Source organism: Aulonocara stuartgranti, assembly GCF_965226115.1.
Source record: "Aulonocara stuartgranti genome assembly, chromosome: 20".
Classification (NCBI taxonomy): Eukaryota; Metazoa; Chordata; class Actinopteri; order Cichliformes; family Cichlidae; genus Aulonocara; species Aulonocara stuartgranti.
In genome coordinates this window covers 31,799,326-31,812,500 of record NC_138956.1, presented here as the reverse complement: position 1 = coordinate 31,812,500, position 13,175 = coordinate 31,799,326, and the positions used below count along the sequence as shown (strand labels likewise).

Below are 13,175 nucleotides of genomic sequence, written 5' to 3'. Positions count from 1 at the left end.
GCAGTCAGGACATGCTATATTGTATTTAGATAGAAGCTAGCGAGCTAACTTCCTGCTAACTTCTAACTCCGTTAAATGTCATAAATTCCGTTTTCATGGATGCCTGGATGTTAAACTCAATTGTTACACCTGGTAGAGCAGAACGCTGATCATTTTATTAAAGATGAAAGACTTTAGACAGTTTTTCAACTCTCAGTAATGCCACAGTGATCGTTTGATATATGGACCTGCAGCGGAGTTTAGACCCAGACACGGCTAGTGACGTCAGACTGAACAACCGGATAAGTTTGATGTGTCACATGGCCCTCTTCCTATTGAAAAAAACAAAAGTTGTATCCAAGATGGCCGACTTCTAAATGGCCATCATGGTCACCACCCATCTTGAGGAGTTTGCCCCCTCACATATACTAATGTGCCACAAACAGGACTTTAATATCACCAACCATTCCCATGTTATTACGGTGTATCCATATAAATGGCCCACCCTGTACTTTAAAGTATGTACTGAGCATCGCTCTTAATATTAGATGGACAAATTAAATAATTATTAGATTTAAATTATTGTCCTTATATTTACAACATTTATTGAGCTGCCTTTAAAATAAAGTCTAAACATACCCTAGTGCATTTTCAGTGTTCATATTCGAAAAAGCATTCGTGAAATAATTGCAAACTCTCACCCACTTTGCAGTTCCTAGCACATCTCTTTGAAGACGCTCCCTTAGCGCGCTGTCCAACAGACAGCTTCAGTTCGCGTTTGACTTTTCGATTAAAAATACGATTAAACACGACGGGCCTCTCTGTAACCTGCACACGATCCGGGCGTCACATGAGCCAGAGTGATAAAACAGAAAAAACCTAGCTTCGTGCACCTTGTTTTCGTTTCTTGTAGGCCCCTAAAAAGTGCGAAGTGAAACAGGATGTGACGCTGTTTATGCGACCGCACTCCGGGAATGTTTTATATCGTACAATGTTAAAATATTAACGATTAGATTAATCACAATCTGAGACTAACCATATTCTTACTCGTAGCTCCATTTGTATGTAATATTATCGACGTATTGGGGGGGGAAAAAACTAAAAAAGTTAATTAAGTTGTTAGACGCTTCTTTTAGCAGATAATAACACTTCGGGTAAAGTCATAGTTGACCATCCGGACTCAGCGTCTATCTGCGGCTCACACGTGTAAGTATTAGCCTGTTAGCACCGTTGCAATAACAAGTGACCAGCTCTTTAGTGTCTCTTAAGATAATTATAAACATTACTTGTGCATGTTCGCAGCCAAGGCACAGGGATTATAACTACAGCTTTGTGCCATCTGTTTTAAAGCAGTGTTTTCTCGGGAAGCAACAACGTTAGCTAGCAGCTAATGCTAGTTTTTGAGGCGGTGTTAGGTGAAGTTGGTCTTGATAACTTCAACCCAAGTTTAAAATTGAGGTTGCATTCTTGTCATACTGCGTGAAGGTGATTTTATTCATTGCTCTGTTCACATTTTGAGAGATTGTGGAAAACCGACATATTTGGCTTTAGTTTTCATTTATATTGAGCTGTGGCTGGAAAAGAAAGCTAGCTCTGGCTAACGGATATGTTAAAACAAGACTATAAACAGGATTATTTAATCTAAGAGAAGATGTACTGTATTCATCACAAACGTGGAGTAGTTCCTGTGTTACAGCAGCTGAAACTGTAAACACAATTTTAAAAGAATAACGTAAACAAAGAGTAACCTGAAGTAGTGCAGCTGTGTTCATGGGCTTTTTGAGCCTGCATGTGGGTTTTTGTAAGTGGCCTTCAATGTTTGTTTAGTATGATTTTCTGGTCTATGGAATAAATGCTGTAAACCTGCATATGAAACTGAGCCTGCATGACTTAATCTTAAATGATGGAGTGTTGATGTAAATTTCTATGCCTTGTCATTTTTAAATTAAAATAAACATAATAAAAACAGTCTTACTGTCTTATAAAGACTCTAAGAGTCTTATAAAGTGACTCCAAGAGGTGAAAAATACTCAAGTTAGATTAAATGTAAAAAAACAAACAAACAAACAAACCCTAATATCGCCTACAACATTGGGGAAAAAATGTCCCTTAGGAATAACAAATGCAAAAACATGTGTTGTGAGCTTGAGTAGATTTGTTTAAGATAAGATAACCTTTATCATGTGGGAGCCGCAGCCTACCACTGAAGGAGCTGCTCAGTGCTGTGAGTCTCCTGAATAGCGTGGGAGATGTTGTCCAGCAGGGATGGCAGCTTAGCCACCATTCTCCTTTCACTCACCAGCTCCTCTGCGTGTGTTGTGATCAGCTGACCTGCACCACTGCTCCTCTGACATTTGCTGCTCTTTGTGGATTTAACTGAACTCAATAAGATATAAGCAGACAAGTCAGCTTAAGCATAAACTGTCTGCTACCTGTGATGGAAGATGGAAGCTAATACTGATGTTTAACACCATAGAGGGAACTTGACTGCAACAGTTTCAATGCACAAATAACCAGGCATCGGGATAGATGAACACTTATTAAAAATAACTGAAGATTATTATAATAATTATCATATTATTACAATAAAAATCTCTGTGCAAAGGTTAAATGCCATGAAATAAAGTTGCTCTTTAAGTAAACTAGATGGGTTCCACAGAACTAAACTAATAATTGCTTGAGTGTAAATGCTTTGTTTCCATTCTTTATTCTTAAGTTGATGAAGTGCATCCTTTTCTTTGCAGGTTCACCTTTTCATTTTTCTTTTACCTAATTGACTGCTGACAATCATGAAAGTGAACAAACACACAGAGGTAAAACATAAATCTCACAAGTGGAAAGATGCGAAGGGAAAACGGTGCAGACCTCCCGTCAGTTTCTCTAATGTAAACTCTAGCCCTGTGGTGATCAGCATGGTGAAGGAGCACCAGGAGTCTGTAAGGAAAAAAACATCTGTCAAGAGGCTGAAAAATAAAGTGAAGTCTGTCTCTAACCACAAGAATAGCTCTTCTGAGTCTGGAATTAAGAAGACACATGCTCAGGCTAATGGAAGCTCAGTGTTTACCATGGACAATGACTCAGATGACTCACAGGACTGGAAGGAGTATTCCCAGTCAGTGCATGGGAATGGTATGGAGACCTCAGATAACACTGAGGATGTCCGGAGAGGTAGATTGGAGGGAGAGGCTCTGCATCACTGTGCGCAGAGAGACGATCGAGAGAACCGCACAGTACTTGTCATGCAGAAGGATCAGGTATGCGTCAGTTGATTTTTAGTTGGACATGTAGATGTTTAATCTGATGTCATTTAATTTCTGTGATTAAACATGTCTTACCTGCAGACGCTGTGTTTCCGCGGGAAGTGCCTTCTGACCTGTCTTTATGGTCGTGTAGAAGTTATGGGATTTACCATCGAAGAGGGTCAGCAGTCATATTCGCTTTTCTCCCCAGCATCACATTGTCCACTGAGTATAAGAGGATTAGAAAGCATCAGAGCGTTGGAAAGTAGAAACGAGGCATCACACATCCTCCAAAATTATCTTCCACAAGGTGAGCAGCACACTTTTTCTTTTATGTTTGAAGTTAAAATATAGCACTAGGAAGTCTGATTGGTTAGAGTTCATATTATATAGGCAAAAATACTGTGAATTCTACTTAGCTGGACCTTATTTCTCTTTGCAAAGTCTGGATTTTTTAAGCTAATAATTATATGATAATAATTATAATTTCTTTACCCCACCTGTTGCACTGCAATGCATGTTCGCAGACTGTCTTAAGTGAAATGTAAACAATAGAAAATTAACTAAAGGATGTCTTGTGAAGCATTTCTAAAAAAGTGGTCATCAACTTTCTCCATTAGCCCAGGCTTTCTGCTTCAGTTTCTGTGCACACTCACACTGAAAGAGGATGTTTACTCTTGAGTGCTTATTGTTTGAGTCATAAATATGAGACAAACTAGTGATGAAGATGTGTGAAAACAGTAAAACTGTAGTTTGTGCAGCTATAACGTTATATAACCCCATAACACAACAACAGTCACCTCAAGGCCCTTTATATTGCAAGGTAAAGCCCCTACAATAAAAGAGAGAAATCCTTAACAAGCAGATAACCCTCCCTATGAGCAAGCACTTGGTGACAGTGGAAAAGAAAACTCCTCTTTAAGAAGAAGAAACAAGCAGAATCAGGCTCAGCGAGGGGCAGCCATCTGCCATGACCGGTTGGTTAATAGGGGAAGAAGACTGTATAAAAGACATGCTATGGGAGAGAGCCATAGATTAATAATAACTAATGATTAAATGCAAAGTGGTGTATAAAAACATGGCGACTAAACTGTAAATAAATTGTAACAATTGTGACATGTACACATATGATTTTAAACAGAAACTGTGATGATTCTGATTTAATCTGAGCATCTTTTTCTGCGTTATTTTCTGTGAAAGGAAGTTTTAATAAAGGCATATGTATCATAAAACACAGACACTGATATAGCTCTATCAGTTAAATGCTGAATATATAGTATTAGAACGTGTTTTTCTGACTTTTAATTGCTGTGAATATGCATTTTTAACAGCATCACGAAAGAAGCTGTTAAAAAGCATAACGACAAATTCATCCATCATCCTGCTGGAGCCCATCGAGACGCCTATGACACGGTTTCTTTCCAGCTTTCCAGATCTCAGCGAATTGTTCAACCTCCCGATGGTAAGGTGGCAGATATGTTCACACTTAGATTTAGTCAGCAAAGCAGACAAATTTCAACATAATTTACATGCAGAATCTGAAAAGCTTCTCCTGCTTGTTTGTAGACTGAACTCATGTCAGCTGTTCTTGACACTCCACTCAACGGTTTGGATATGATTCCTCTCGACAGCTACATTGAAGGGCTGAAAATGTCGAAGAGCTACAGACATGCTCTCAACACATTAGTCAGTGTGTGCAAAGGTAACCCACTTTTAGATGTGCCAAATTATACAGGAGTCACTTTTATGCTACAAGGCTAAATTTATTTATTTTGTAACCCTTACACACACACAGAACAGTACTGAATAAAGTTCATTGTATCATAATCATTTATGTGTGTGAATGTTCGATAGGAAACAGTGTAGAAGAAAGTGCGTGTGCGACTGGGTGAAGTTGTGCAAAGCGCTTTTAGTGCTCAGGATAGAAAAGCACTCTGTAAGAACCGCTACATTTACTAGTTCAAACAAGGAGGTTTAGTTATCAGTGTTCCTAAAAGAGTTTATATAAGAACTTAACAGATACCAAATGTAACTTAACTGACTTCAGTAGAAAGTGTTTCACACTCTGAGGGCTTTAACAGTAAGTTGGTCAGTTGCTGAGAATTACCAGTCACAGTTATTGTGTTGGTTTAACAGTGATCAGCAGAAAAACAGAATATAATAGTCAGTGTAAGTTTTGCTCTTCACTCTTAGTAGGAGTCCTGCAGAATTGTTCTGTAACTGAATCGAACCACAGACGTTTATGTGATAAGAACATACCAAAACAAAATGCTCACTTTGGTTGCTTTCATGAAAACCTGACATGTTTTTCATTGACAGGAGACATAGATGGCTGTCCTGTTATCCTGGTGTGCGGGACCAAGAATGTTGGAAAGTCAACATTTATTCGCGTGCTCATTAACACCTTGCTGAATTAGTAAGTTTCTCACTAACTACAGTTTTTATAATGTCCTGTTCACTATGTCATTGGTCCTGCTCTGGTCCTCTCTCTTTATTGTAATGTTTAGTTTGCTTTGGTTCACATTTACACAAGGGTCTTTACAGCCTACAAACATCTCTGTGGGTCATTTAAAGTGGAGAATAACGATATGTTTTGTTTTCCTTCAGCACTGCTAGTGTCGACTATTTGGAAGGTGACCTCGGTCAAACAGAATTCACCCCTGCTGGTTGCCTGTCTCTCCTCACTGTCAGAGAACCCCTTTTAGGTATGTTTCAATCCTCATTATATGTTCAAAATCTTTACATCTTTACAACTGGGGCTAAATTATTAACAACAATGTGTTGGAAGAGCCATTCCTTGCTTACCTTAGATTAAAGATTGGAAACTGACACAGCCAGTCCACCTGTGTCTAGGAGTAAAAGTGTTAGCCTTTCAGCTTCTTTTAAACCTATGTAATCAGAATCAGAATACTTTATTCATCCCGAGGGAAATTAGGGGTTACAGCAGGCAGCACGCTAATAGCGCATGCGCACTCACAAAGGAACCTTCTGACCAACTTTACACAAACATCACATTGGGCAGACATGTCAGAAGGTAGGCTGATAGGAAAAAACAACGAAAATACACTACATAAGGTAAGAGGAGGAGAAAAAAAAACTCCACTCAGACTGAGCTCCTAGTGGGAGAACAGTTTGATAAAAGAAAAAACACCTCAGCACAAAAGCACATGACTATCAATACACCATAGAAACACGAGACAAGCAACAGGGGCGGGTAAAGGGTAAAAGAGAGCCGGCGTAGACAGCGCATCCGGTCCTGCAGCATCTGTGCTGGTCCAGTTGACTGCTATCATCCCCGGTAGGGCACAAGCATCGAAGGCGTTGGAAAGGGAGGGGGATGAGTGAGTGCTTATCAGTGTAAGTGTGTGTGTGTGCGTGTCCATAGTTTAGCTGAGACAGTGTCCTTCGGCCTATCAGGCTAAGTAAACAGTCCTCCAGCCAATCCAGGTGTCCTTCATGGGGCGGGAAGAATAGTCATCACACAGTCGTTATCAGGGAGTTGTTTTGGTGGGCTCCAGCCTTGGGCCTGCAGCTGGGGCCGTGGTGTCCAAATGTTGAATATTGTTGATTTCTCCTTTGTGAGCAGCTCGAATTCTAGCACTCCGAGGCTGGTCTCTCGATCTCCCGTTGAAGAGCTGCGAGCCTCCCCATGATGGTATCAAACTTCTGTTCCGTGGTGTTGTCAGTCTTTTGATTCTGAGACCTCACAACTGCAGTGATCCGTTCCGCGATGTTTTCCAACTGTCGCTCAAGGGTCTCATTTTGAGCAGGCCTCTCTCTGATGTTTCCCCTCATACGCTCAATGGTGTTGTTTTGAGCCTTCACAGCAGCTGTAAGCGTCTCCAAGGTGTTGACCATATTACGTTCGTTGTGAGAGGTCGCACCTCGTCCCGTCGCTTCGAATCCAGCGGGCAGCCTTGTGGGGGTTTGAACAGCCGGTTCCGCTTTCTTATTTCTCTGATAAACCAGGGCTAAGCCAACGCCGATCAGCATGAACCCTGTTATCATGGTTCCGAATAGGTAGATATCTTCAGCGTCCTCGATCGACAGTCCCGCCAGGCACACGGTCCTCCAGTTCTCCACCCGTCCATCGTGTAACCGGCAGGGAAAGTCCCTCCAGGGCACTCAGGCTCTCCCGAGCCCCGACTTCTCGTTAAGGGTGTCAATAGCACTCAGAGACCAGTTGATCAAATCCATAATTCTCTTTTAGGTTTAGAGAACGACAGTGAGAGACTGTTCCAGGGAAAGTAAATTCACACAAGACAAGACAAGGACATAGAGGCGAAGCAGGGAAGATAAGGGTGAGGAGGAGAGGAGAAAGTGCGACCGCCTTCGCTGAGAGCTCAAGAAAGAAGAGACATGTGAGAATCATGTGTGATTCAAAATGTGATGTCAAAATTGTTATTTTATGGTGGGTTTTGTGTAGAATTATGCCTCTATAGTTCAATTCAATTCAGTTTTATTTACATAGTGCCAAATAAACAGTCGCCTCAAGGCGCTTTATATTGTAAGGTAGACCCTACAATAATACATACAGCGAAAAACCCAACAATCATATGATCCCCTATGAGCAGGCACTTTGGCGACAATGGGAAGGAAAACTCCCTTTTAACAGGAAGAAACCTCCAGCAGAACCAGCCTCTATAGTGTTTTCTTCATTTCTGACTCCTACTTGATTAGTAAGAGTGGGTTAAAAGACGTATAATGATCTGCTTTGCAGGTCCTCCTTTCACACATCAGCAGACTCCAGACCACATGATCTACTACGGTCAGTCATCATGCAACTCAGACCTGGATCGATATATGGAATCTCTTAAATCCTTATGGTGCAGAAGATCCCAGACCAGAGAGGCTCCGATTATTATCAACACCATGGGCTGGGTCAAAGGTCAGTGTGAGCTGCCTTCTGTGACATCAGTGAAACAATGTAGGAGAATTTAAATACTCTAATAATAAAAAAAATTTCTAAATGTGTGTCTGTTCACAGGATTTGGATTCAAGCTGCTGGTTGACATGATCCGCTTCTTCCCAGTTTCCCATGTTGTCCAGCTCAGTCACAGTGGTGTCAATCAGTGCCCCGCCCTCACTCCAGACTTTCTGAGAACGGCAGATGGCTTTCAGACTCACCCACCCGCCCAGACCGCTCTGGATGAGTTTACAGAAAGCCACAGCCCCCCAAGAATCTACAGTCACATTAGTATACAAGCAGAGTTTCAAGGAGTTGGGAGTCAAGGAACAGCGTAAGTACACCACTGCACCACCATTATTAATATACTGGTGTAAAAACATTATTCCAGACTCTTGGCTACATCTCATATCGCTGCATTTGACAGGAAACACCAGCGTAGTGATGAGCAGAGAAATCTGTCTCTCCTGGCCTATCTGAGTCAGCTGCAGTGTCCGGACCCTGGACCAGTCAGACCTCTGCACAGCCTCACACCATACCAGGTACACAAGAAGCACATGACTCTCTGATCACAGTCTATACATATATGAATACAATTCATGACATTTAAATCAGGGAGAAATGGCTGTCTATGCTCCAGTTTTGGTTTAAACCTCCTTAAACTGCAAACTGTTGTTTTTAAAGATGTTTTTATATTTATTAAGCAACCACCTAACAATTTTCTTGCTAAACCCACAGGTTCCACACACAGCGATTGCGTTAGGTGTTACCCACTGCGACGTGGTGCCCTCGCACATGTTTCATGCTTCCAGTGGTAGTCTGGTAGGACTCTGCTGCCTGGCAGAAAAAGTAGCAAGCAAGGGAGGTCCAGTCTTTCTTTCCCAGGCACCCATCTGCCCATGTGTGGGATTTGGTAAGTGTCCTTTCTGAGTTATTGTGTTGACTTTGGCTTTACTTCCTCATTGACTGAAACATTTTTATCAAGTTAAAAATGTATGTTGCTGATATCTTTTTTTTTTAAAAAGCTCAAGTTATTGTTACTGCCACAATAAACTGGTTTTTCAGATTCAATTCTTAAGATCGGGAATAAAGAAACACATTTATTAGATGTAATAGACCAGGGCACCCAAATCCATTTGACAATTTGAGAATTAAAGAGTCGTTATATGTCGTTATATTTACTTGATACTGTCTTCCAGGGCTCCTCCGAGGTATTGACATGGCACGGGGTCTGTACTTCCTGCTGACACCTGTAGATCCGTCAGTTCTTCGTAAAGTCAACTGTCTCCTCTTGGGAGCAATTTCAATGCCTTCCTGTATCTTCACAACACAGGTTAGATCCTTTTTCATGTTTTTCATTTTGTTTTCATGTTATCAAAAATGTTTTCAGTTGCTGAAAAGTCACTTCAGACTGTTCTACTTTAAAGCATGTTGTTATAATAGATGCAGTTAATAAGCATTGTGTTGTTGGAACATGCAGGCCCCCCCACCTTAAAATGATACCATCTGAAAGGGCTCATGTGTTGCTCTAAAACCTGTATGGACCTTGCAGCACTGGTGTTGCCTTTCCAGATGTGCAGGCTGTTTCATCTCTAGGCACAAGTGCACCTCTATAGCATTAGAGATGAAGGCTCTTTAAGGGAGCACTAATAACAACCCAGGTGGTACCTGAGGACTTGGCATTCATGTTTTCCCCCCTCCAAAAAAGCCAAAATTTGGTTCATCTGACGCACTTTTCCATTAGTCCATTTTAAATGAGAGAAGATGGTGACATTGATCGATCACGTCCACATATGGCTTCTTCTTTGCATAATGGAGCTTTAACCTGGATGGCACAGTGAACTGTGTTCACATACAGTGATTCCTAGAAGTGTCCAAGCCCACGTAGTGATTTCCTTGACAGAATTATGTCTTCCTTTTTTATTTAATGCACTGCTTCCTGAGGGTCCGACTATCACAGGCATGTAGATGATGAGATGTTTTACGTCTTTACAGTTTTGCTGCAGCTGTTTCTTTTTAGTGTTACTTACTTTTCCAAACTTTTGTTCATCCGTCCCAGTTTCTTTTGAGATCTGTTGCTGCCAATAAATTTAAAAATCAGATTTAAAAAACAGTTTTTCATCAAATAGTAAAATGTATCAGTTTAAACATTTGATATGTTTGTCTTTGATTTGTTGTGAATAAAATCAGTTGCATTCTGTTTTTATTTACATTTATTTACATTCAGAGTTCCAAAGTTCTCAGTTGTGTATAACTATATCTAAAGATGACATTACTGTTCTATTGTGACGTGTAGTGTCTTTGTTTCTATTTCAGCCGGGCATTGATGGGGAGATGCCCTGTGTTACTACAGACTACAGTTTTGATCTCACTGGAGCAGGAAAGCTGCGAGTCTTCAAGGGAATGATGAGGCCCAGTCAAGTGGAGATGCAGTGACATTTCTGCAGCATTTTATTGCCCTTTACATTTCCCCATCAGTCAGCGCTGGCCTTTGAATGTACAGAACTGAGGTTGAGGTGGGACACTTCTTACTTTTGTTTTAAGGTTCATACTCTGACCTTACTGGAGTTCTTTTTTTGAGAGCCCTTGCCATATCTTGGAACCTGAAACTGTATGTTTGTTTGATGCTGTGAAGGCGCTTAGGTGTTTTCTCTCACATGGACAGTAAAATAACACGACACGTTATAGTCAAAGCTTTCGTTTGATGGTTCTTTTTCTTCTTTTTTTTGTTTTTTGTGGATGACATTCCAAATCTTAAATGCCTGCCAGATAATAAACTTGAAGCAAGTTTGTTTCCAGACTATGTGGTTCTTACCTTCACCAGCTATTTAGAGCATTGTGAATGGTGGTTGTTACAGCTGCTTTGATATTTAAATATCATAATCATATATCCATGTAGAGTTCAAATGGTTTAATAGCAATTTAATTTATCACTGTGTGCAGTATTTTGCCTGATCCAGACAAGTAGTTTTCCATGTTGGCAGCTGTTTTGTTATAAAGTATCCACCGCCGGCGCTTTCCGTGTTGTTTTCCCTTCCATTCAACAAAAAAATAAAGAAGAGGACAGGATGCAGTTATGAAGACGTCTTTCACGTGAGCTCAGTTGAAGTTGCAAAGAAAACCCAACAAGGACAATGCCCGTGTTGTTTGTACACCAATCAAAGCCTTTACAGAAGTGTCTCCATTTTTATTGCCCTCTTTTGCATTTGTTACTTAAGGCCATTCAAGAGGTTTTGTTTACAGTTCCTTATGTTGACCTGTGTGGGATGAAAATAAAGAGCTTGTTGTTTCTAGATGTTTGGCTTTTTCCCCTCAAGGGGGCAGCAGCCACTTTGTTTTGAACAGCAGAACTCTAGCCTGTAATAAGATTGTAATTCTGTTAAACTATAATGTTTCGTAATGAATTTACGATGCAAATTAAGATTAAGGAAGAAGATCGCTGGACCGAGATGCTGCTGCACGAAGGCTGACCTTTATCTTATCTCGGTGGAAGGACTGTAAGGACTCGGCCGTAAACAACCGGTCACGCAGTGGAGAATTGCTCATTTGTTAAGTGGGCTGTTTTAACATCCCCTTTCTGCCCCCTCGCTCGTCTTTGTTCACTGTTGCCCGCCTCTTTATTTGAGGGTGGGAGCGCACAAACGCAGCACAGCTACATTTTGGCAGAGTCATTGTTTCGGCTTTGTCACGTCAGATGTTTTCCTCTAGACCTCATGCAACCCAGAGCCCACTGTAGATGTGCCACTAGGCAGTCTACATGAAACTGGTGGGATATATTTCAGTTCAGAGTACATTTAAATGCATGAAAAGTCTCATCAGTAGTGCACATGCCACTCATCTCAAAAAACAAATAAACCAGAAATGTGATTTAAGATAACATAGATGCAATCCCCTTTTTCAGTTCTAAGGTTTTGCATATCAGGACGTAATAAAAATCAACTTGTTCTATCAAAAGTTTAAATATGTTAATAATTATGCCATTTTTTTTTATTTGCAAAAGCCAAAATGCAGAACTGGTGTGTGAAAAAACTAAGTGTACCCATGATTCATTAGCAGTAATTGAAGTATTTGTTTTCTGTATGACTTTATCCCTCTCTCACAGCATTGTGGAGAAATTTTGGCCCAGTCTTTACAATGTTGCCTCAGTTCCCTGAGGTTTGCGGGTATTTGTTTATGAACAGCTCTCTTAAGGTCCCACCACAGTATCTTAATCATGTTGAACTTTGACTTTGCCATTGCTACACCTTGACTTTTTCTTTTTCAGATGTAGTTTTGGTGCTATGCTTGGGATCGTTATCCTCTTGCATTACCAATTTTGGCCAAGCTTTAGCTGGCAAGCAGATGGTCTCATATTTAACTCTAGAATACTTTGGTACACAGACGAGCTCATGGTTGACTCAAAGTGACTGCAAGGTGCCCATGTCATGTGGCTGCAAAACAAGCCCAAATCATCAGGCCACCATCGAGCTTGACAGTTGTTATGAGGTGCAAATGTGCTGTGTTTGGTTGGTGCAGTGCATTGTGTCCAAACATCTCCACTTTGGTCAAATATGTCCAAAGTGAGGACGCTGCTCCAGAATCTTGTGGTTTGTTCAGATGTAATTTTTCAAACTTAAGCTGTCCTGCCATATTCTCTTTAAAGAACATGGCAGTATGGCTTGTTTTGGTAACCCTCCCGAACTAGCCATACTCATTCAGTCTTTTTCTAATTCTGTTGTCATGAACATTAACATTTAACATGCTGATAAAGGCCCAAAGAGTCTGAGATGTAGCGCTTGGGATTTATACAGTTTCTCCGAGCATTGTATGTTCTGACACTGTGGTGAGTTTGCTGTGATTGTCAACTGTCTTGAATATTTTTCACTTGTGAATAATGATGAGCTAAAAATTATTTGGAAATGAGTTTATAACTCGTCTCAGGTTTGATGGCAGCAACGTTTCTATAAGATCACTACTGATGTCTTTCCTCTTTGGTGCCCCGTCCCCCAAAAACGAAATCCTCCAAAATTTCAATTTCAATCAAAAATCAAATAGAAACGTATCACAGGCTA

At 40.7% G+C, this 13,175-nt stretch overlaps 2 protein-coding genes across 5 annotated transcripts in view; one reads left to right on the top strand and one right to left on the bottom strand.

The window, feature by feature from the left end:
* Nucleotides 1-797, bottom strand: part of zbtb48 (zinc finger and BTB domain containing 48) — a 10,652-nt gene extending 9,855 nt beyond the window's left edge. The window contains exon 1 of one of the 2 annotated variants that reach the window (XM_082518139.1): nucleotides 685-797. The gene's annotated coding sequence lies outside the window, so the exon portion shown is untranslated. Of the gene's footprint in view, nucleotides 1-680 lie in introns of both variants that reach the window. The other variant, XM_082518138.1, reaches the window with a different exon arrangement.
* nol9 (nucleolar protein 9) overlaps nucleotides 1-11,417 on the top strand; it is an 11,711-nt gene extending 294 nt beyond the window's left edge. The window contains exons 1-13 of one of the 3 annotated variants that reach the window (XM_082518141.1): nucleotides 948-1,185; nucleotides 2,724-3,233; nucleotides 3,321-3,528; nucleotides 4,550-4,680; nucleotides 4,785-4,920; nucleotides 5,538-5,634; nucleotides 5,826-5,923; nucleotides 7,939-8,106; nucleotides 8,206-8,458; nucleotides 8,552-8,666; nucleotides 8,863-9,037; nucleotides 9,324-9,457; nucleotides 10,441-11,417. In XM_082518141.1, coding sequence (XP_082374267.1) covers nucleotides 2,769-3,233; nucleotides 3,321-3,528; nucleotides 4,550-4,680; nucleotides 4,785-4,920; nucleotides 5,538-5,634; nucleotides 5,826-5,923; nucleotides 7,939-8,106; nucleotides 8,206-8,458; nucleotides 8,552-8,666; nucleotides 8,863-9,037; nucleotides 9,324-9,457; nucleotides 10,441-10,560 — 2,100 coding nt within the window. In that variant the 5' untranslated portion in view covers nucleotides 948-1,185; nucleotides 2,724-2,768 and the 3' untranslated portion in view covers nucleotides 10,561-11,417. Of the gene's footprint in view, nucleotides 1-947; nucleotides 1,186-1,209; nucleotides 1,465-2,723; nucleotides 3,234-3,320; nucleotides 3,529-4,549; nucleotides 4,681-4,784; nucleotides 4,921-5,537; nucleotides 5,635-5,825; nucleotides 5,924-7,938; nucleotides 8,107-8,205; nucleotides 8,459-8,551; nucleotides 8,667-8,862; nucleotides 9,038-9,323; nucleotides 9,458-10,440 lie in introns of those variants that run through there. The other 2 variants (XM_082518143.1, XM_082518142.1) reach the window with 2 other exon arrangements.
* The last annotated feature ends 1,758 nt before the right edge of the window (nucleotides 11,418-13,175 follow it).